Consider the following 22,980-nt stretch of genomic DNA (forward strand, 5'->3'; position numbering starts at 1 on the left):
ATAGAGGCTGGGGTCTATCACACCAGGCAAGACCCCAGGTGCAGGCTGTGTAAAGATGCCCCAGAGACAATCCAGCACATAACAGCAGGGTGCAAGATGCTAGCAGGCAAGGCATACATGGAACGCCATAACCAGGTGGCCGGCATAGTGTACAGGAACATCTGTGCCGAGTATAACCTGGAAGTCCCGAGGTCAAAATGGGAGATGTCCCCAAGGGTGGTGGAGAATGACCGAGCTAAGATCCTGTGGGACTTCCAGATACAGACGGACAAAATGGTGGTGGCTAACCAACCGGACATAGTGGTGGTAGACAAACAGAAGAAGACGGCCGTAGTGATCGATGTAGCGGTTCCGAATGACAGCAATATCAGGAAGAAGGAACACGAGAAGCTGGAGAAATACCAAGGGCTCAGAGAAGAGCTCGAGAGGATGTGGAGGGTGAAGGTAACGGTGGTCCCCGTGGTAATCGGAGCACTAGGTGAGGTGACTCCCAAGCTAGGCGAGTGGCTCCAGCAGATCCCAGGAACAACATCGGAGATCTCTGTCCAGAAGAGCGCAGTCCTGGGAACAGCTAAGATACTGCGCAGGACCCTCAAGCTCCCAGGCCTCTGGTAGAGGACCCGAGCTTGAAGGATAAACCGCCCGCAGGGGCGTGCTGGGTGTTATATATATTAGTCTGTGTGTGTAAATTTTTACCTGGGATTTAGTATTTGGACAGCTAACAGCTAACAGTCTCTAACGGATTTGCAATTGAATTCAAAAATTGAAAAAAGGTCCATCTTTCAGTTTACATGCTTTGCCTTTGCAAAGCAATAATGACCTTCTATGTCACATAGCAAAAATCTTCTGCCACATTTCATATACTTTTCTACTGTTGACTTTCTATCAGATAAAACCAGTCCAGCAATTCTTTACTGATCTCTGTTCTCAAAAAAACATTTTTGAACAAAGCAGTCACATTGATTTCACTTATATTTTTCATTTCCAGACCATTCTCTGTAAACCCTAGATATATTTGTACATGAAAATTTACAACATATCAGCAGTTTGGAAAACACAAACCAGCTTGTCACATTTAAGCAATTTAAGTCAGATTTCCTATTATAGTGCTTGGATTTCCACATAAGCTCATTAGATTTCATTTATATGACTTGTGTAATGTGAAGAATTAGTGTACACTAAAAGAAAGTTCCTGTTTTACAGTGCTGTGCAGAAATCTTGGGTAATTTCTAATTGTTTTATTATGATAGGGGATCCTATCATAATAAACAAACACAGTATATTAGATGAAAACACTATGTACAGTTCAAATGAGCATAAAAGTCAGTATTTGGAACGACCACTTTTATTCTTCACCACATCCTAAACTCACTTAGGCAGGCTTTCTTGTAATTTCTCTAAATATTTTTCAGGATAGGTCTTCAGGACATTCCAGAGCTCTTATCTGGATGTTGTCTGCTTTTTGTTACATTCTCTGTCAAGACGTCTCCAAAATGTTTCAATAATGTCGAACTCCAGCCTGTGGGCAGGCCAGTTCATGACTGATAGTATTCCATTGTGTATTTGATATCCAGGTATGAGTTTACTGCACTGGCAGTGTGTTTGGGGTCACTGTCATGCTGAAGAACAAAACTGTTGCAATTCTGATTCTATTCAGATGGTATTCCAAACAGACCAAACAGAAGTTACATGACTTACTCTTAATAGTTTATTTTTTGAAGCTGAACTTTCTCTATGCTGCAGAGTGTATGTTGTATGTCTGTTACATGTTCATAAATACAGAAACTACTGAAATCTGTCTGCTCAGGTGTGTTTAGTGTGCATGACCATATCAGGAAAACAGAGCCAGAGCTTCTACAAGCTGATGTCATGCGCTGAAAGTAGACTCGTCTACGTGAATGTTCAGTTGCTGTAACTACCCTCAGGAAACAAGATCATTGGTTATTGTGCTCTGCCTTCACTGAGAGAAAGACATGGGGAGCATTTGGTTTGTAATTTGGTGCATTTTAACAGTTTTTCAGGTAAGAATTAGATATCTTACATATTTATATATTAAATCATATTACATATTTTGCATTTTCAAAATCATTTTAATACTGAATATTAGTTCAAATGTTCTACAAGACATTTTTTTACTATTTCTTTTACTATTTTTAAAAATTGAGGATAAAATTGAGTTTTTGTTTATAGATGACAGTGACAGCACAACTCTGCTGCATCACCTCTTCTAACAACACTCTTTTCTATATTTAATGGGACCAGTTGCTACAGTTTCAGAAGCCTTTATTTTTTCTATACGGTACTGATAAAGATTTTAGATTCTTAATAGTTTGTAATGTCCTTTGCTATGTTTCTCATTTCATTTCCAGTTCTGCTGAATTGAATTTTTCTTGAATTCAAGTGACTGAAAGGTCTAGCCTGCAGACACTTCTTGCTCTTATGAAACCATGCTGTTGGATTGCATGCAGAAAAAGATTTGGCATAGTCTTGCTGAAATACGTAAAGCATTCTCTGAAAAATCACTGTGGAGGTGTGTTACAGTTGAGTTCAAGTGTAAGATGGGGTTCAACTGCACGACAAGCAGTGCACTCTGTCACATTTTTAACCCAAAGAATCCACGATTTCCAAATTGAATTTGAAATTTTGGTTGGTTAGGTAACAGGACAGAATATCAGGTATAGATCCGATATAGACAGAGCTGGGTGTCATCTGCATAGCAGTGAAAATGTATGCTTCGATGTCTTCGATGATACTGCCTAAGGGAAGCATGTATAATGTAAACAGAATTAGTCCTAGCGCTGAACCCTGTGTAACTCCATAATTAACCTCAGTGTGTGAAGAGGACTCTCCATTTACATGCACAAATTGGAGTCTATTAGATAGATATGATACAAACCACTGCAGCACAGTACCTGTAATACCTACAGCATGTTCTAATCGCTCTCATGGGATATTATGGTCGACAGTATGGAACGCTGCACTGAGGTCTAGCAGGACAAGCACAGAGATGAGTCCACTGTCAGAGGCCAAGAGAAGATCATTTGTAACCTTCACTAAAGCTGTTTCTGTGCTGTGATGAGCTCTGAAACCTGACTGAACGATCAACTGGACAAAAAGACTAAATAAGTATCAAAGTATCAGTTGTACGTGTTTGAGAGTTATACCAGGGATTCAAGTACTTCTGATTTGAGGCCTTATTTTTCACAGGAGCTACAGTATCCAGAGTCATACTTAGAAGAGTTAAAATTATTAACAAGGTAATCAACCTCTGTTGGAGTAGTGTTCAGGAAGCTGTTCTGCTCTGTGTTGGTAAAAAGGTATAGAGGACGATAACAATGGATGTTCCCCACCGCTGTGTAATCAATTATTGTGAATATAAATGTTATCAGGAAATGATCAGACAGGAGAGGGTTTTCAGGAAACACTGTTAAATGTTCAGTTTCTATGCCATATGTTAAAACAAGATCTAGAGTGTGATCAAAGTGGTGGGTGGGTTCTTTTACATTTTGAGAGAAACCGATTGAGTCTAAAAACAGATTAAATGCCATGTTGAGGCTGTCATTTTTAGCATCTACATGGATGTTAAAATCACCCACAATAATTATTTTACTGAGCTGAGCACTAAATCAGATAAAAAGTCTGAGCAAACAGACAGAAACTCTGTAAGACCCAGGTGGACGATAACAAATATAAGGGATAGATAACAAATAACACTGATTTTGTCATGGTCCTGGGTCGTTTTGTGTTTGGTATTATTATTATCTTATGTTCTAGTTGTTTCTGATTTTGGTTGCCTGAGTCCTCCCCCTCTGCTCTGTTCATGTCCCTGAGCTTGTGTTTGTGAAGTTTCTGTTTTACTTTGAAAGGTCCTGTCTCATGTTAGTTTATTCTGTTTTACTTCCTTGTCTTGTCTAATTAGGTGCAGCTGTGTTCCCCTCTGCTATGTCATTCCCTCGTTACCTTGTCTGTATTTATAGTCAGGGGTGCACATAAGTTGTATGGGAGTATGCGGCACATTCTGCGCCACATTCTGTGCGCGCAATCATTTGTTTGAAGCCAGCTCACCTTCTGCAACCACTTTTCTAGGAATACGCGCTTCTTTTGCGGTTTGGACTCCTGACATTTCTTTGGAGGTGGAGGAACATCACAGTAACTGCTTAAAGGAGCTTCTTCGACATCTTTAAGAGTTCTAAACAAATGTCTATCCTCCTCCAGAAAATTATGTACGCAAACACGCGTTTCAACTTCTTATCTGGTGCACCTCTTTTATTTTGACAGCGCACGCGGACCACTTATGTGCAGCCCTGTTTATAGTGTGTGCCTGCCTGTGTTCCTTGTCACCTGGTCTGTGTAACCTGGTGAAATTTCTGCATCTGTCTGCCCAACATTCTCTGTGACATTTCCGATCTTCGTCCAGAGGTTGTATGGTTTTAGGTTTGTGTGTTTGTGTTGTCTAGTTTTTCCCCAGTTTAGGCTATGTTTTAGTTCTGTCCTTGTCATCCTCGCTTTTGTTGTTTTTCACCTCGTGTAATAAAGAGCTCACTTGCATCACAGCCAATGCCTGCATTTTGGGTCCTCATTCTCACAACACCACACGGCTGACTGAAACATGTTGCTACTAAACATCCTGCGCCCTGTGCCTACACCAGGGAAGTCCTACTTATAAACACTTTTTTCTTATTTTGCTGGGAACCAGAAAGTAACCGCACTGATAAGTTCTTTTTTTCTTGCTTGGTGATACTTTTGAAAACTCTGTAATGTCTCTGATGATCTACCTACAACTGCATGCACAAGTAATTGTTTAAAGGAATCTGAATCATTCGTGGAAACCATTAAAATGCTGTTTCTTCTGTCCTAGCCTCCAAATTTAGTGACTGCTGAGGAGCCAGTATGTGTACCTGGGTTTCAGTCAGATCAGCTCACTTTCAGTGTGACGAGAAACTACCTGACAAGAGGCACAGTACTGGGCAAAGGTAATAACAGAAATGGTTGTATATTGGTTAGTAGTGGTTTAAAGTTGCAGTTAGTAGGGATTTGTTTCTGAGAGGCCATCAACAGGTTAAAAGCAAACAGCACATTTCAAATAGCTGAGAATTTCAGGGATGAAATTTCTTAATCAAACACATTTTTCACAAGTGAGAAAACTATTGCACCTGGAGCTCCTGGGTTTGTACCACAAGACCATCTTGCTGTGAGCCAAAGTATTAACCACTACGTCACCATACCAAAAATATATTAATCAAAATATTTGTTTGTCATGCACAGCTACAATGATGACAAAACATCTCACATCACATGTGCACATTTCACCACACCTGAAGCTGAAGTTGGTTTCAAAGCAGCTTGCAGATATGTAGGAGGTGTAATAAGACTAGACCAGTTAACATACTTATAGAGTAGCCGAAGTAATACCAGGCATGATATCAACTAATACCAATTTTTCTGCAGCTTTGATACATGAGTCTTCATAGACCTTCAAAGCATAGGATATTTCTTAACTTCTATTTGATTTAACAACAGTTTTTATTACTTTGTTCTTATGCATTTAAGACGTGCCACTTATTTTTCTTTCTCTTCATGAACTCCAGTAATTAAACAATAACTATTCTCTCTCTGTTCTCAGTGGGCTTCACTGACTGCACAGATCGCACAAGATTTCTGTTTGACACCTCTGACAAACGTTTTGTAGTAAAGACAGACGGTGTACTGATGGTGAGTGCAGATTCAAAGACTTGCTTGGTACTGTTTTTGTGGGTAAACAGAAAGTAGTAAACACTTGAATGTACTGCAGCAAATATCTCTGACAATGTTAGATTAATTAGTGTTTGTGGGATTTTTTGCTGAAAAGAACTGAGCGTTTCTAGCTCTGAGGATATTTTAGCTTTTGCTGACATGAAAGCTGAAATGTTGCAACATATTTAAAGAGGAGCAAAAGTTTCTTCGACGACTGAGCACTGTATCATAGACTGCTAACGGACATCACTGAATTTTACTTTGACAAATCCTGAATGTTTTTTACATGTTAGCTTCTTTAAAAATCTATAAAAAATGTTTTCTTTCAGGTAAAGAGAGCAGTTTATCTTCATGAAGGACACCATGACTTCTTCATCCACTCCTGGGACTCACAAGGCCTAAAACTGACCATTCCTGTCAGTGTGAGCATGGTGAGCATCACTATATTAAAGTGGGCTCAGCAGTCAGATAAGAGACAAAAGAAAACCAATTTTTTCTTCTTCTCGAAATAATTTTTTTTAAGGAAAATATCCCGCTTACATCGTACTGTTATTTACTTAGAGCATGAAACCTCAAGTACCTTTTTAATGACTTTGAATACAAAACTAAGGCTCTGGACACAAAGAGCTGTTTCTCTTTAACACTGTGTGGCTGCACATGTAAGGGTCGGTTACATTTAGTTAGTGGGTTACAGAGCTACTCTTGTTGTTACAGCCACCTTTGACAGTCAACATAATCCTAGTACATCGAATGTATCTCATCCTCCTCATTGCACTTGATCCATTTCTGGAAGTGTTCTTCTATAAAATGTCTGCTTGTTTTCCCAGAATGCAGCTGATGCTCAGGTGCCTGTTCTGCAGTTTCCCAAGCCAGGTGGAGGGCTGAGGAGGAGGAAGAGATCCTGGGTTATTCCTTCACTCAGTGTTACTGAGAATAAGAGAGGAACCTATCCCCTGAAAGTAGCTATGGTAAGGGGACCTCAATTATCTTGTGGCAAAACATTTATTCTAAAGTGTATTTCAATTTGTTGTTTTCGCGACAGGATCTTTTCCATTTGGCTTTCTTTACAGTGGGTATACTCGTTTTGACATTTGCTGTCATTTTCAAATGCCACTTGAAAGCAACTCAGTTTGGCAATCATTAAAATACTGTTTTGAAAAGAACAACTGTAAAATGTCTGTGTGTGATTGTACCAGTTAAAACGTGGCTGTGCACAATGGGCAGATTATTTGTTCCAAAAACTATTGAATTAAAGACTCGGGAAACAAAAACAAACAGGAAGCATCCATATAAATCCCTCCATCCATTCGCTTCCGCTTATCCGTTCCAGGGTCGCGGGGGGCACTGGAGCCTTTCCCAGCTGTCAGAGGGCGAGAGGCGGGGTGCACCCTGGACAGGTCGCCAGTCTGTCGCAGGGCCAACACACAGAGACACAGACAACCATTCAGTCTCAGATTCATCCATATAAATGTAAAACAAAATTATATTTAAAAACAACAACAACAACAACAACAGAGAACAGATTTTGACAAAAAAAGAACCACTAACCTGCAGTTACTCATGTCTCCAGTAATACATCAGTCAGGTTTGGTTGTTAAAATAAGCAGCATTCAGATTTCATTGATTATTAGTTAGATGATCAGCGAGAGAGAAAACTGTCCCACGTGTGCCACAACGAAACTCAGTAATAAGATTTGATATCAAAATAATTCCTTATTCAGAGATCACAAGATGCCTTATTGAATGATCCTGTTGCACACTTAGATTAAAAGAAATAGAAACCAGTTTAGCTTTGTGCGTCTGCCTTTACTGTATATTCTGCAACTATATGCACATAGTTACAGGTTTGTACACAGTCTCACACAGCGTTCGTTAGGCACACTGCCTCATGGTGAGTGGCCTGGCAGCCAGAGCTGCTCATTTCAGGAGATGGTCCCTCTTGTGGTGTAACAGAGGAATAATTCTCCTCATTTGAGACTGGGGCACACATTATCTTACAACTAAAGAAAATAACATATTTGAACAATCGGAAATTTTAACCAAATACAGTATTGTAATTATAAGATTATGGGGGCTGTCTTGTTTTTCTTACAATCCTTACAATGATTGTTGTGATTTCTTTCTAATACTATAGGGTCTTAATCCTGCGGTATGGAGTGTTTTGAACTTGGCAACAGTGACACACAAAATTAACTAAAACTGGAGTAAATTGGTTGACGATAACACTACGCTAATAACTCAGATTATTTACAATGAGTAATTATAGTGTGCCCAAAATGCTTAGAGAATCTAAATCTTTTTGATTTGAGATCACAAGGAGTCCTTCTGCTCTATATATCAAAATAACCAGAAATCTCTTGAATTTGAGTCTAATGCACAGCCTCTTTACTATTTAACAGTTACTTTAGATGGTGAGAGTGATCTTAATTAGTCCTGTTGTGTTTTTCATTTGTTTTTGTTTGTTTTTCCAGATCCGCTCTAGTGACGATAAATTCAAGAAGCTCTTTTACAGCATCACTGGTCCTGGAGCTGATCTGCCTCCTGTTAATCGTTTCACAATGGACAGAGAGACGGGCAATATGTATGTAACACAGCCACTCGACAGAGAGCAAACAGCCAGTTACACGGTAATCATCCTCACTTCGTACCTGATTATTGCATTTTGATCCCCATTGGAAAAGTGTGTGTGTGTGTGTATATAAACTTAAAATCTTCTGTCTGTGTAGTTTGAAGCACATGCTGTGAGTGACGGAGCAGGACAAGCTGAGGATCCCATGGAGATTATAGTACGTGTGATCGACCAGAACGACAACAAACCTTATTTTACGGTGGAGTACAAAGCAAATGTTGCTGAGGCCACGGCCATCGGTATGTATAGAAACCTTATTGCCTCTGGACTTCTTAGGTAGTTTTCTTTGTTTTTGGACGATCGTGGCTCAAAGAGTTGGCAGTTTGTCTTGTAACTGAAAGGTTGCCGGTTCGAGCCCCGGCTCGGACAGTCTCGGTCGTTGTGTCTTTAGGCAAGACACTTCACCTACCATCTACTGGTGTTGGCCAGAGGGGTTGATGGTGCGATATGGCAGCCTCGCTTCTGTCAGTCTGCCCCAGGGCAGCTGTGGCTACAACTGTAGCTGCCTCCACCAGTGTGTGAATGTGAGAGTGACTGAATAGTGGAATTGTAAAGTGCTTTGAGTGCCCCGAAAAGCGCTATATAAATACAATCCATTATTATTTATAATTGTTATCCGTGATGGAGGTTTCTCCACGTCCACTATATTTAAGGAATCTCAAGATACCAGAGACTTAAAGATAATCAAAATGACGCCGAAAGCACCAGAGAATGAATTGGGTTGGAAGGAAATTAGCAGACGTTTTGCATTACGTCCATTTTATTCAGAAAATCTTGTAAATGAAGCAGTGTGAAGACCTTCAGGAACTTCTTTTTTATTTCCTCCACTCCAGGGACTGAGGTGGTTAAGGTTGAGGCCAAAGACGACGATGAGCCAAATACTGACAACTCAGAGCTCCGCTATCGTATTCTGAACCAGGACCCACCGCTGCCCACTGACAACATGTTTGAAATCAACCCAATTACTGGAAGCATCAGAATCACTGGTAGAGGACTGGATAGAGAGGTAAAACCTGTTAAACGCATTTAAAACACAAGTGTCCTCTTACACCTAAGGGCTGAAAAAACATTTTGTAATGAATCAGGATCAGTAGTCTGCCTGTCACTGCTAGAAATCAGTCACAAAGAGGGTGCTGCAAAAAAACATGTTTTGTTTTTTGATAATGAAACTCAAATTTGACACAGCCTCTGAAGTATAGTTATAGTTTATCAGTCTACATTTCTGGTTTGTGTCATGCCTCTGGACACACAATTCCTACTTGGCAAATAGTTTGTCAGATAAATCTGTGTCTTCCATGCAAACTATGGCAGATCAGAGAAATCTGTTTTTGGTGCAGCATCGTAAAACTCTTTGCGACTGACTTCGCAGAGCAACAACAAACAGCCTCGTGCCAAATGGTCAAGGAATACTTTATTTTATTAAGTTTGGTCACGCCTCTCAAAAGCATCATGTTTGTCATAAGTAAAATATTAAACAAGTTAAACTTCAGCTTTTCAGCAGAATCGGCCTTCATAGATGAAGAGCTTTAGTCCGTCTGAAGGCTGTGTTACAGTCTGTAAACCGATGTCAGTGTTTCTTCCTTCCTGTTGATGAGCTGATGTCTGTATCTTACCAGAAATATCCACAGTACACTCTGACAGTACAAGCATCAGATATGGCGGGAGAAGGGTTAACTGGACAAACCAAAGTCATCCTCACGGTGACAGATGGCAGCAGTAATGCTCCTGACAGCAGCAGCAACGTGGAACCAAACACTGCACGTGTTTTTCCAGCTATTTTCTTCACTGAGAACAACAGAGGACCCTATCCTATTAAGTTAATTGAAGTAAGAGAATCTGATTCTGAAATTAACTTCAGACTTTTGTTTCTGCACAGGATGTCTCCGTGTTGGTTTACTCGAAGGTTGAATAAACTGGTTAAACTGAAACAAGTTATGAATCGAATCCGGCCATTGTCTCCTTACTCTAATAGTGTCATCAGCAGTTAGGTGGGTCGCTTGTAAAAATATTACTTGAGCTTTAATTTGTCGAGTCACATTATTCATGCTTCATATAATTCTCAATCCAGAGGCGTAATTACACTAATTCATAACTCAGTACCATATAACCTTGTTAACATTATTAGTGATTATTATGGCAGATATTTTATTGTCCAATGTGAGATAGCCTCACAAATTGAACTTAATACATATGAATGCAATAATGACAACCCATCTTTTTTTAGAAATCTGTTTTGTTATTTCCAGGATAAATCATTATTGGGGGAGATTTTAATTGCACACTTTATTCAAGTGTTGATAAATCAAGTGGAGTCAATTCAGCTCATAAGCAGTCTAGAAAGGAAATACTACAATTTATGACTGAATTCAATTTAGTTGATGTTTGGAGAAACATGCACCCAGATAAGATTACTTTCTCTTGCTACTCTAGCACTCATGGGACCTTTTCCAGAATTGACTATTTCTTACTTTCTGCATCCTTGGTATCCATGGTAACTAAATCCTGGTGTGATAGTATTGTCATATCAGATCACTCCACCGTTTCATTTCAACTATATTTACCCAGCTTACCATTATTTACCACTAGATGGCGACTGCAATCTTTCTGGTTGAAAGATCCAGAATTCTTGGAACACATTGGAAAGCAAATAGATTATTACTTTGCTTATAATACAACTCAAACCACGGCTACTTTAAAATGGGAGGCTTTCCTGAGAGGGCAAAAGACATTGAGGAAGAGATATTTATATCCAAATCTAATGCTCCAATTCTAGAGTTAAATAAACTCAGAGCTAAATTCAATATTTTGTCATTAAATAAAGCTACTAACAGTTTAATAAGACTGAAACAGTCATATTATGAACAGGATGAAAAAGCAAGTAAAATACTGGCTTGGCGTATTTAACAGGCTCAGACGAACAATAAATTCTGTAACTACAGATGAAGGACAGATCACAGCTGATCCTAAACATATTAATGACTCTTTTTGCACTTTTTATAAACAGCTATACAAAACTGAGCATTTAAATTCATTTTAATTTAAAAAATGATTTATTTTTTTTTAGATCAGCTGCATTTTCCTAGAACGGTATGGATGAACTAGGGCTTAATATAAGAGTAGAAGAAATTATAATGCTATAAGGAACATGAAAGGGGGTAAAACTGGACCTGATTATACCAATACTGATACCAATAAAAATATACAACATATTTAAAGACAGTTTGATCCAGCCCTTATTGGATATGTATCAGGAATCATTTGAATCTGGGTCTCGCCCCCCCCCCCTTGTAATATTGCAACAATTACACTTTTACTGAAACCTTTTATTGAAAGCCAGCAATTAATTGCAGTTCTTATAGACCAATTTCACTGTTGATTAAAAGATACTTTGCAAATTATTAGCTACGAGACTAGAGACACTCTTGCCTAATATGATTCACTCAGACCAGAATGGCTTTATCCAGGGGAGGTAGAGGTTTCACAATATACGGAGGGTCATGAAGATCATTTATGAGAAAAAATAGACCAGAGACAACGCATTAATCTCAATGGATGATGAAAAAGCCTTTGACAGGATTGAATGGCCATTTTTATTTGAAGTTTTGAGAAAGTTTGGTATTGGAAACAGATTTTTAAAATGGATTCAATTGATATACTCCAATCCTCAAGAAGAGATTTTAACTAACGGTCTTTTTTCCACACCATTCAGACTCTATCGTGGTACTACACAAGGTGCCCTTTGTCACCTCTCTTGTTCACCTTGGCAATTGTGTCTCTTGCAATGCCAATTTGGAATCATAAAAACATATCAGGAATTAAAGTAGGCAATGTTGACCACCGTATTGCCCTATATGCAGATGATATGATCCTGTTCTGCACCAATTTAAACAAATCAATACCATCCATATTAAGTCTCATTAATACATTTACCGTAGTACATTTTCTGGTTACAAAATAAAAAGTCTGAAATATTATTTTTGAATAAAAATGAACGACAAAGTCCTCCAGTTTCTGCAAAATCCTCCCTTTCTGCAATCTGAACATGGGTTTACTTATCTAGGTGTGAAATCAATTCCCTCAATTGAAAATATTCTTGCATCCAATTATAATTCCTTAACGACGTCAGTTACTACACTCCTAAATAGATGGACGAAATTACCTATATCTTTAATTGATCGTATTAATATACTAAAAATGTAAATTTTGCCCAAATATCTTTACCTTTTTCAATCAATATCTCTCTCTCGACCAAAATCTTTCTTTTAAGATTTGCAAAAACGATTCCGAAACTTTATCTGAAATAGCAAAAGACCAAGGCTCAGAATCTCCTTACTATACCTTCCTTATGAAAGAGGGGGTTTACAACTTCCTAATTTAACGTGGTACTTCTGCTCAAATCAGAGTGGCAATGTTTTATTTTGCTAATGAGCAGACTCCAGCGTGAGTTTCTATGCAGTCTACAGAAATCAAAATTCCCCCTAACTTATATCTTTACTCAGCCAACAGGAAAGCACTACTTAAGCAAACTAAGAACCCCTTTTTTTAAAAACACTGTAATGATCTGGTATGAAACACATAACTACTTGGGAGAAACGTCACAACTTTCTAGGTTCACTCCAATATTTGGAAATAACAGCTTTCCTCCTGGTAGGGCGGATGCAGGCTTTAAACTTTGGTTCGGTCAAGGTATAAGAAAAGTGTCTGATATGTTTAGGAATAATACTCTTATGGCTTTTGAACAGCTTAGAAGTACATTTTCTATTCCTGTCAAACATTTCTTTTTAAATTTCTTCAATTAAGAAATGTTATCTTAACCACACAAGGTAACAGCTTTGAAATCCCCACCTACTCCTCTCTAGAGAATACAGTTATAAATCATCTAAATGAGAGAGGCCAAGTTTCTGCATTGTACAAATTATTTATGGAAAATTCCAAAGAATCAACGCAGTCTATTTTAGAGGCTTGGAGGAATGATTTGCAAATGGATATATCAGATGACGATTGGTATAAATCATGCTTCTTGGCCCAGAGTCAGACAATTAATCTAAACTACTTCAACATAAATGGTTAACAAGACAATATATTACTCCATCAAAAATGCATCATTTTAACCCAAACATCCCAGACACCTGTATTAAGTGTGGAGTGGATAGGAGTTCTTTGTTTCACTGTATATGGGAATGTCCACATGTGAAAGTTTTTTGGGAAAAGGTAATAAATCTGTCCAATCATTGGTGATGTGATTCCACTCAGTCCCAACATATGTATTTTAAATATATACACAAATAATTTTGTACTTGCTGCAAACAATAGAGCTCTGTTAACGATCGACTTTTGGAAGCCAAGCGCTGTGTTGCTATGTGTTGGAAAAATCAAAAAATATGTGGACTATCTCAGTGGTTTAATGGACTGACATCTATACTATCTATGGAGGAAATAACTTATGCATTAAGAAATAAACTGGACAAGTTTTGGTCCATATGGTCAAAATTCTACAGCGTTTTGGTGAACTGTAATGTATACACTGTGGACTTAACGGCTTGAAGTGCTAACTTGATTTGTATATCTGCCCTTACCTTCTGTTATGGTTTGTTTTGTTTTGTTTTCTGTTTTATCATTATGCATTTTTTTATGTCCATGGTGTATTACGTAAAATTTGTTAAAACTAATAATGGGCTAATAATAAATGTTTTAAAAAAAGTACAGCTAAAGACCTCTGCACAACTGCTTTACAATAGTTGTTGTGCAATATTATAACTGTAGTCAGTGAGAGTGGTTTAACCTAATCCTGGTGTGTTTTGTTTAGATACGGTCTGATGAACATCAAAAGCAGAATTTACATTACAGCATCACTGGTCCAGGAGCTGATCAGCCTCCTGTTGCCCTTTTCACCATGAATAGAGACACTGGCAGTCTGTATGTCACACAGCCAGTCGACAGAGAGGAAGTAGCCCATTATAAGGTAAAGTGACATTTTTCTTGTGTTTAAAAAATACTCCAGTAAAGGTAAAAGTACTGAATCAACCTCTTTACTTAAGTGAAAGTGAAAAAGTACAAGCTCTGAAATGTACTCTTGGACCACTTGAAAGCGGTGTTTTTATGCAAAAGTAACTGAATCTATTGATGTATTAACATAAGAATAAAATAAGGTTACTGCTTCAGAATGTAAATGCTATTTGAATCTAAATTAAAATACAAATGAATTTGCAGTGAGAGATGTAAACCTTAGGCCCCCTCTTCAGTTCAGAGGTGGTTCACATAAACAGGCTCCTTGACTCCTGCTCAACCCAGCGTCCTCCTTGTCCACCATCTTTCAACATCTTACAATGCTGTGGTTGCAGCCATTCCCCAACTCTCTCTGGATGGTACTCATGGCCAATATTTCTTCCACTTAAATGTTACGTCCAGATGAACACGTTTTACAAGTTTTATAGCTTCTCTCCCATTTATACTGCATCAAAGTATTAAGTCACAGAAAGACAACAGGAGAGTGTGGATGTTTCACTATCTACCAAAGATATTTATGGTAGTTCTTTGTAAGAAAATAGATTATAACCTTTTGTTTTATAATTAAAACATAGTCTGAGCAATAAGCTATCAGAAGTCTTTCTAATAATTTAAGCCCAAAGAGTTGTGCTGACAGATTTTTTTATTTTATTTACCACAGCAGCAGCAACAGGTGTGGTTTGAGTATGACCCGCAGCCCTTTGCTGCATGTCTTTCCTTCTCTCTGTCTATCTACACTTTCTCTATCCAATAAAGCCCCAAAATGTTCCTATTATTTTGAATAAAAGCATTAATGTACATTGTTTATTCTTTTTTTGAACAGCATAATTTTAATGTGATTGTATATTGGCAGCTACAAGTGCATGTCGTGGCAGAAAGTGGAGATCACCAGGAGGTCATGAGTGTTACAGTTAAAGTCATCGACCAGAATGACAACAAACCTGTCTTCTCTCAAAACACCTTTGAGGGACAAGTTGCTGAAAACTCAGCACAAGGTACTGATAGTGTTTTTAATTTAAGCTTGCTTGTCATGTGTGCTTGTTTCACTTTTACAGGAGAAAAAGGAATCGGTTGCTAATAGTTACAAGGTACTTTATTTGTAATTAGCTCCAGTAAAGTGGGATGTGTACATTGTAAACCTACTATAAATAAAAGATAAACAAAGCCTGAATGACTGTTCTTAATTCCTACTTCTGAATTCTTTCTCTCCAGGTTCTGAAGTGATTAAGGTCGAGGCTACAGATTCTGATGAACCAGATAATGCCAACTCAGATATCCGTTACCGTATTCTGAGGCAAGACCCGCAGCTGCCCAGTGACAACATGTTTGAAATCAACTCAGTTACTGGAGCCATCAGTGTTGCTGGCACTGGACTAGACAGAGAGGTTAGCCTTCTAACGCATTCAGTGACAGTAAGCACACTGGCCAGCTCGGGATAAGGGGACCCACTTATGACTGGCATACAAGGGATTTAGAAAAAAAAAGAACAACTATTAAGTTGGCAGTTTTAACTTTTCTTTTCCCCTGTACCACTTTTTTACAAATTAAAAACAGCTTTAACAAACAGCAAATTGTATCAAAGAAGCAGGAAAAGATCACGACTTCATTCCATTTTACTTGTTTAGCTGATATCTGTCCACTTATGTCCACTAATTCAAGTAGGCTAACACAGGTGTGTCAGTGTAGACAAAGTTAAATATGATCTGGTGCTGTCTCAAAGATATATGTTCAAAAATGAAATAAAACTGTCTCTTCTGAGTGCAACTGGAAAATAAACTCCCTGGCTCTCATTCTGCCTATGCTACCACACAGTTAGTGGTTAGCTTCATAGGGTGGACAGCATTATAGCATTAGATGAATCTGCAACATTAAAATGTACCAAAGTGTCTGTCAGCTCTTTCTGGTTTCAGAAAAAAGCTTGATTCCATATATTCCTGTTGCCAATAATCAACATGAAAACTTTGTCCTGCTGGGATGTTGTCAGATGACACTGTCAGTTCTATGTAAACAGAAATTAGTTAGCATATTCCACTGAACTTTAAAAAGAGAAGTATCTCATCAGAGTCTCCTTTGGATACAAACTGATGATAGAATGTTTTATCCTTCTTGTTGATGAGCTGAACTTATTATATTTCTCCTCCAACAGAAATATCCACAGTACACTCTGACAGTACAGGCAGCAGATATGGAGGGAGAAGGGTTATCTGGACAAGCACAAGTAATCATCAAGGTCAGAGATAACATCAATGTTCTCTTTTTCACTAGAGGGTCTTAATAATCACTCCACGTTTGCAAATTTAGCCGAGGTGTCAAATAGATTCTGGGCTGGCCCAGTGTTGGGCACCGTTGCTCTCAGTGTGGTGATGTCAGCATTACTACAAAGGAATGAAATGCTCTTTCCTTGACACGTTTTCTGAGAACACTTTTCATGAATAGTGTTTTAATAGTAGTTCAGGATTATCCAAAATTAGCTTAAAGCTATCAAAATAATGCAGAGAAACAAGGTGTGTTAATGAGATGTTGTGCCATATCAGGAGGGCTGTGCTTTCATGTTGTACAAAACCAGGCTACATATTAAAAAGATATTTGTATGTCCAGTATTGACCTTGGAAAAACGTAAAGTTTCTTGATTAACTGAGGGCTAAAAACCAACATCAAAAGTAAAAACAGGATAGCAGTAGCAACATTGTCACTGTGAAAATGCTGCCCCTTGTTTTCAAAATGTGGTAGTTGGCAGTCGGTTGTTGTTTTTAGAGGCACTTTAACAGCCTGTGTTTGAATAACAGGTGGTGGAGAGCCAGTAGTCCTGGAAAAGCTTCAGGTCTCCTGTTCCTGTTTGGTAAGTTTAACTACATCTCATTTTTTAAACTGAATTGTCCAATAGTGAACTACACTAATTGTCATCACTTCCCCCATTGTAACATTTCTAGAATTAATATTAACATCACCTAACTTCTGACAAGAAGTAGTGCTTCTTAATTAACCCACAAGGAGCTGGCACTCTTACCTTACTGTTACAGAATCTACATTTCTGGATAGAACAAAATTGAAACAAAAATGGAGCTTTTTAAAATAATAAACAAACAGTAATTTCTGATTTGTTCCACTTACTGCATTTCCACTGATCCTGAGTCAGTTTGACCCCTTGAAGAAAAACATTGTTCACCCTGGTTTGGTGGCTCCGTATTGATATGCTAGAAACTTTTGTTGTGTTTTACCCAAAACAGAGCACGAAGACATCAGAGACAACTATCACTGGCTGATTCTACATGACGCTCTCTTCATATGCATGTGTGAATGTTAGATAGAAAGCACTTACATAGAAAAAAGTGCTTATGTGAATGGGTGTGAATGCATGAATGAGCAGTTAAAATGATCAAAGCTGGTTTGTCACTGATCATGTGACAATAAATTCCCAGCATAGTTATTATTCACATGTAAGCATTTTGTAGGTGGTGGGAAGCTCTGCATATGTGTCTTAGAAAACTTCCAGGGGGAGCTGTGTATCTGCTGCTTTTCTTTTCAATGATTATTGTAGCGAGCACTCCTTCAAGTGATTTTCTTGCTCTGTTTGTCAAAGAAAACAAAAGATTCAAATGGTGTAAACCACAGTCAGCAGCTGCATAAACAATAGATTTGATGATGTGTTGGAACATGATCATGCTGTCACTGAGGAATATACTTCTTTATAGTAACTGAAACATATATAACTAATTAAGAGTATTGGTATCCGAACATAAAAGTTCAGTTGGTTATGTCCAAAAGTATCTTTAAATTCCAAAGAAATTAAGTACTGTTACTTTGTCTTGATGCACACTCAAAATAAAGTACTATTACATCCACTTACAAGTTTGTAGAAGAAACTTGTAAGTGGATGTTGTGTAGAGGAAGTGTATGATGACAGGGATCATTTTGCTGTTGCATGCCAAATGATATTTCAGATCCAGTTACCACTTCATGAATTGAAAACACAATCCAGTCAATATTGTCTGGTTTAAAATATACTTGGTGCTGCATATTATTTTTACTTAATAACAGGGTTTTACTGCAATTATAGTTTTTATTCATATCATTTTTAGTGAGCTTTTCCCAGCAAATAGACTGACTAACACAGATAAATATATTCCTGCAAAAACTATCAACGCATGTCCGCTTTGACTTCAGAGAAATCCTTATTCAGCCTAAAGATCAGAAAACAGAACTATCTCTATCATTGCACCAACCTTTACATTTGTCAAATATCTGTTTTTTATTACCTATAGACATATTACCTTATGTCTCAACATAAGAACCACATGAGTGCTGGGAACCCAGGTTACCCACCAGAAAATGGCATTGTGACAAAACAGCCAGTGTTAATCACCAGGAAGTTTTTTAACAGTGTGGCCCAATACCGTATAGTCACAGTTCTTTTAATATGGCCTGCTGCATAAAACACAAATGAAATAATGTATATGTACTATACATGTATAAGAAAGGAAAATGGGATTGTTGCTCTTTTTTTTTTTTTTTTTTACAGTAACTGTCTATCTCTTGCTCTTGCTATGCTGCCTCTTGTATCCTTTCAGTCAAAGCCAATAAAATTAAGCATTGAAAATCACAAGGTTGAAACTGGGACTGTTTTTTATACACTATCATGAAAGCATAGGAACACAACACTCTAATTTGGTGCTCTTGCTTTGTAAACTTGGGTTCATTTTGATCATGCATGAAGAAGAAAGTCTGCCCAATTGAATGTTATTCATATACACTGCTGCCCACTAGATGGCGACAAATTCACATGCATTAGTATAACCACTAACAGAAAACGACCTCATTTAACATGTCTGACAGGAAAGAAAAGTGAAACCATATAGACCTTTATAATAACTTTCCTATTTCAACAGTGGGCAGCGACTGGTTCAGGCTTCCCGGCTGCCTGTCACTGCAAGTCACAGCTTGTTGGTGGAGTAACACCATGTTATTTAAAGACGGTGAAGTCCAGCCTGCTGACTATGTTGCTTTCACTTATAGGTCTGAGCTCTCAGTGCACTGTGTCAGGCCAGCACAGCGACTCACTCACTTTACAAAATTTAGTCTGTCGGTCATGCATGTGTGAAATAATACGAGAAAAATATCGTTAATTTGTTGTTTTGGAAAAGATATTTGCAATTTTTTGCTTTGTCCATGATTTAGAGAAGGCAAAGGTAGAAGGATTGCCATTTAGGTTGTTTTTTCTTCTTTTTTATATTCTTTTTCATATTAAAGTTTTATTATATCCAAAGAAGTTTAATTTCAGAATTAACTTCTTGTGTGCAAATATCAACTGCACTAAGCAAGCTACATATTTTGTTTAACAATATCTTTGGAATATTTTTAATAGCAATAGTGAAACCAAAAACAAAACAAAAAAACTGAACGAAATCAACCTAAACAAGAAGAGGAACAACAATCTCCTCTTAAAGAGGCTGAAAAGATTTAAGTTGTGTGCCACCCCAACTGTGATGTCATCACGCCCTTTTAAACAACAAAGTTTGATTTGAACATTTAATCAAACAGGCCTCTAATGTGAAAGGGTCTCTAATAATGCTGACCATTAGAGCAGGGGTGTCCAACTCCAGGCCTCGAGGGTCGGTGTCCTGCAGGTTTTAGATCTCACCCTGGGTCACCACACCTGAATCAAAAGATCAGTTCATTAGCAGGCCTCTGGAGAACTTCAAGACATGTTGAGGAGGTCATTTAGCCATTTAAATCAGCTGTGTTGGATCAAGGACACATCTAAAACCTGCAGGATACCGGCCCTTGAGGCCTGGATTTGGACACCCCTGATTTAGAGAATCACTGTCAACTCTTTTTACAAATTTTCCTTTGTGATTTTCTTCTGAAGCCATTTTGATTAGGACTTCCATAAAAAACAAGGAATCAAACTGAAAGCAAAGTCTCCAACAAACAAGATCAGACAAGTGGGCCGTCTGTAGTCTGTATTCCGGGAATTCAGACTCAAACATGTTCCTGTCTGTCTGCTGGGTGTTTGGTAGCAGGTTATTAGCCAGATATACGCGATAAACTAACTGTGGATTAAACTGTTTGTTTTGTAGTCACTCTTCCTGCCTTAGTTAAAGCTTTAAATACACCAGTGTTTACAAATGGTTTACTTCAATTTGCAAACTACGCAGAAAGACAGTGAAAATGGAAACAATAACAAACAGAAACAAACAACAAGCTACGTAAAACCTGTTCTACATAATTATCTGTTCTTTCAAGGCAGCTGGAAACAAAACTGGGACTGTCACCTGGATAAACTTGTTGGCAAACATTTACAAATGGAGTTGAGTTGAGTTTCTGGGCCAGACTTCCTTTAGATATACTGGCTCTTGAAAATGTTTGGCTCTTTAGCTAAATGCTAACTGCATGCTGTTTGCAGTTATGGAGAAGTGAAACATACAGGAGCTGGAAGGATTTTGTGAATAAGAAAACATTAATATGCATGACTTGACTGCTGGTATTGTTTGTGCTTTCTGACACTTTAAAGTGAATGATAAAGAGACCTGAAATAAAAGCACATGTGATATTATTGTCTTGCGAGCCAGTTGTTCCTGTTTAGCAAGCCTCTGCTGTCTGCAGAGAGTGAGGCAGTTTTACAGCTGCTGATAAGCCAGGCTCTTGCTTCTGTTTGCAGTGGAACAGCTTAACTGAAAGGCACAGAGGTGTGTCAGTTACTGAAAAAACATTTGGGGAAGGTTTTGTACCAAACATTGACATAGTTTTACCAGGTAAAACCAGAGAATAATGCCATTCCTGCCCTACTCTTGGATTTGCTTCCTGTGTTTACTAATGTCAATGACTGTAATTCTGAAAAAGAGCCACACCTATGCTCGCACCTGAATGACAATAGACAGGCCATTAAACACACACAACAAGCACATGCAGAGGTAAAGATTAGAGGTGTGGTCACAAGATTTCTTAGAGATAAACAGCAGACAGGCCTCGTCCTCAGGCTCCAGTCTGCCAGGGATTAGGATGTGGTTATGGGGGGATGAAGAGGAATTCTTTTGGTTTGTGCCAGTCAGTTTCCATGGATGTGTTTTTTTTTTCTTTTTGCTCTTTGGTTATTGTTAAAGTGAAGTCGTTACAAGAGTTGTTTTTCTGAAAGCATCCTGGCTTCATAGTACTAGGCTAAATTGTTAGCGCAGCGCAGTATGTTTAGAGACACTCCCAGCAGGAGAAAACATGTCAGCACAGGAAGTGAGCAGCCCGAGGTATATTTACTGCAAACATGTTCAGTGCCGTTAGCTGAGAGCTCAACTCATTTGAACTCTGGTGACACATGATCAGAGAGAGAAATCTAAACAGAACCAATGCAGGTTAAAGCTTGTTGAACGTACGTGTTTAATAATGTGGACTTTTCTGTGGACTTTTGAGTCTGTTCCTGAGATTGAACCTGGGATGTTGTGCTTGCTACATTATGGAAGACCGGCTCTTAACCTGTCTATGCCCATCTAAAAAAAATTAGTGATAACGTTAATGTTTACAGCCTGTTACAAAAGACATTTCCACCTACATAACAAGTGTATAGTGGCTGATTTTTACTTATTTATTTGTAACCCAGCCCTCCATCAGGCCTGGGTGCTATGATTGACAGATCCAGATCCAGCTAACAGTTGTTTGCTTGCCTCTACTAGTGCCTACTGCCTCTACAAGTTGAAGTGGCTCACTGAGAGAGCTTTGACACACTCAACAGAACGAAACCATAACTCATTTTGTGTGTACCTTACCTCCTCATGTCAAAATGGCTGCTGCCACCCCCCTTTTTCAATCTCACATTAATACAAAAGTGATGACCTTCTATCACTTCTGCTGTCTGTGGCACCTGTGTCCACCCATTCCTTCTTAAGATTCCATCTTTGACAACAGCTCAAATTTACAGTTAGACTGTAAAAGGGCTCAGTGTGACTAATCAAACAGTAGGGCAGTAGGCTGTTTTTAGTGGCAGATTAACATGGTCTTCGAAGCTTTGTGGTTTGTGTGTGACTGAGTTAAACTAAACTCCAGTGTGCGTGTTCATGATAATAAAGGAATGTTCCAGTGAGCCACACTGGCTGTGTTTTAGCAGTTTTTGGACAACAAGCACAGAGCAACAAGGCCAGCACACAGGCGTGGTGGTATATTAACCTTTCCTGGAATCCCTTATCATTAAGAGAATTTTTCATTGTTACTGTTTGGCAAGAACACTTTCCAAAAATTATATTTACGTTTGCAAAACAGACCATTGTTTCGCTTTGTGTTTGATTCTATATAAGATAACTTCCCTTGCACTAGCAGGACTTTGTATTTGTTAGCAGTTCGTGTGGAGTTTGACTCCATGAAGCAGGGCGTGTACAGATAGTTAACCAATTAATCTAAATGTTTCATACAGTTGGCGGAGATGCAGACAGTGTTCTTTGATAATAATATTTTCTTTCTTTTTCTTTTATCAGTATAACAATGGAGGACACATCATGTGTGTGGATGCAATAGGAGAAGTCCCCACCACCATCACAGGATATGGGAACACTGTTTCAACACAGCTTCTGGTTTCCCGCTATCACAGCATGACTGACAGGCTCATCACAGCATGAGTCACAAAGCCTCAG

General features: G+C 38.4%; 1 protein-coding gene across 1 annotated transcript; it reads left to right on the top strand.

The window, feature by feature from the left end:
- Window positions 1–1,896: 1,896 nt before the first annotated feature.
- LOC146561548 (cadherin-1-like) lies at window positions 1,897–18,971 on the top strand. The gene is made up of 15 exons (XM_085243006.1): window positions 1,897–2,021; window positions 4,859–4,973; window positions 5,624–5,712; window positions 6,063–6,164; window positions 6,561–6,701; window positions 8,205–8,360; window positions 8,460–8,601; window positions 9,196–9,368; window positions 9,979–10,188; window positions 14,169–14,324; window positions 15,222–15,363; window positions 15,581–15,753; window positions 16,515–16,598; window positions 17,155–17,207; window positions 17,596–18,971. The coding sequence occupies exons 1-14, from the start codon at window positions 1,974–1,976 to the stop codon at window positions 17,170–17,172; spliced, it is 1,749 nt and encodes a 582-aa protein (XP_085099132.1). The 5' UTR covers window positions 1,897–1,973; the 3' UTR covers window positions 17,173–17,207; window positions 17,596–18,971.
- The last annotated feature ends 4,009 nt before the right edge of the window (window positions 18,972–22,980 follow it).

Source organism: Mchenga conophoros, linkage group LG13 (assembly GCF_057382185.1).
Source record: "Mchenga conophoros isolate Kocher_MC1m ecotype Shallow Benthic linkage group LG13, M_conophoros_male_GT1.1, whole genome shotgun sequence".
Classification (NCBI taxonomy): Eukaryota; Metazoa; Chordata; class Actinopteri; order Cichliformes; family Cichlidae; genus Mchenga; species Mchenga conophoros.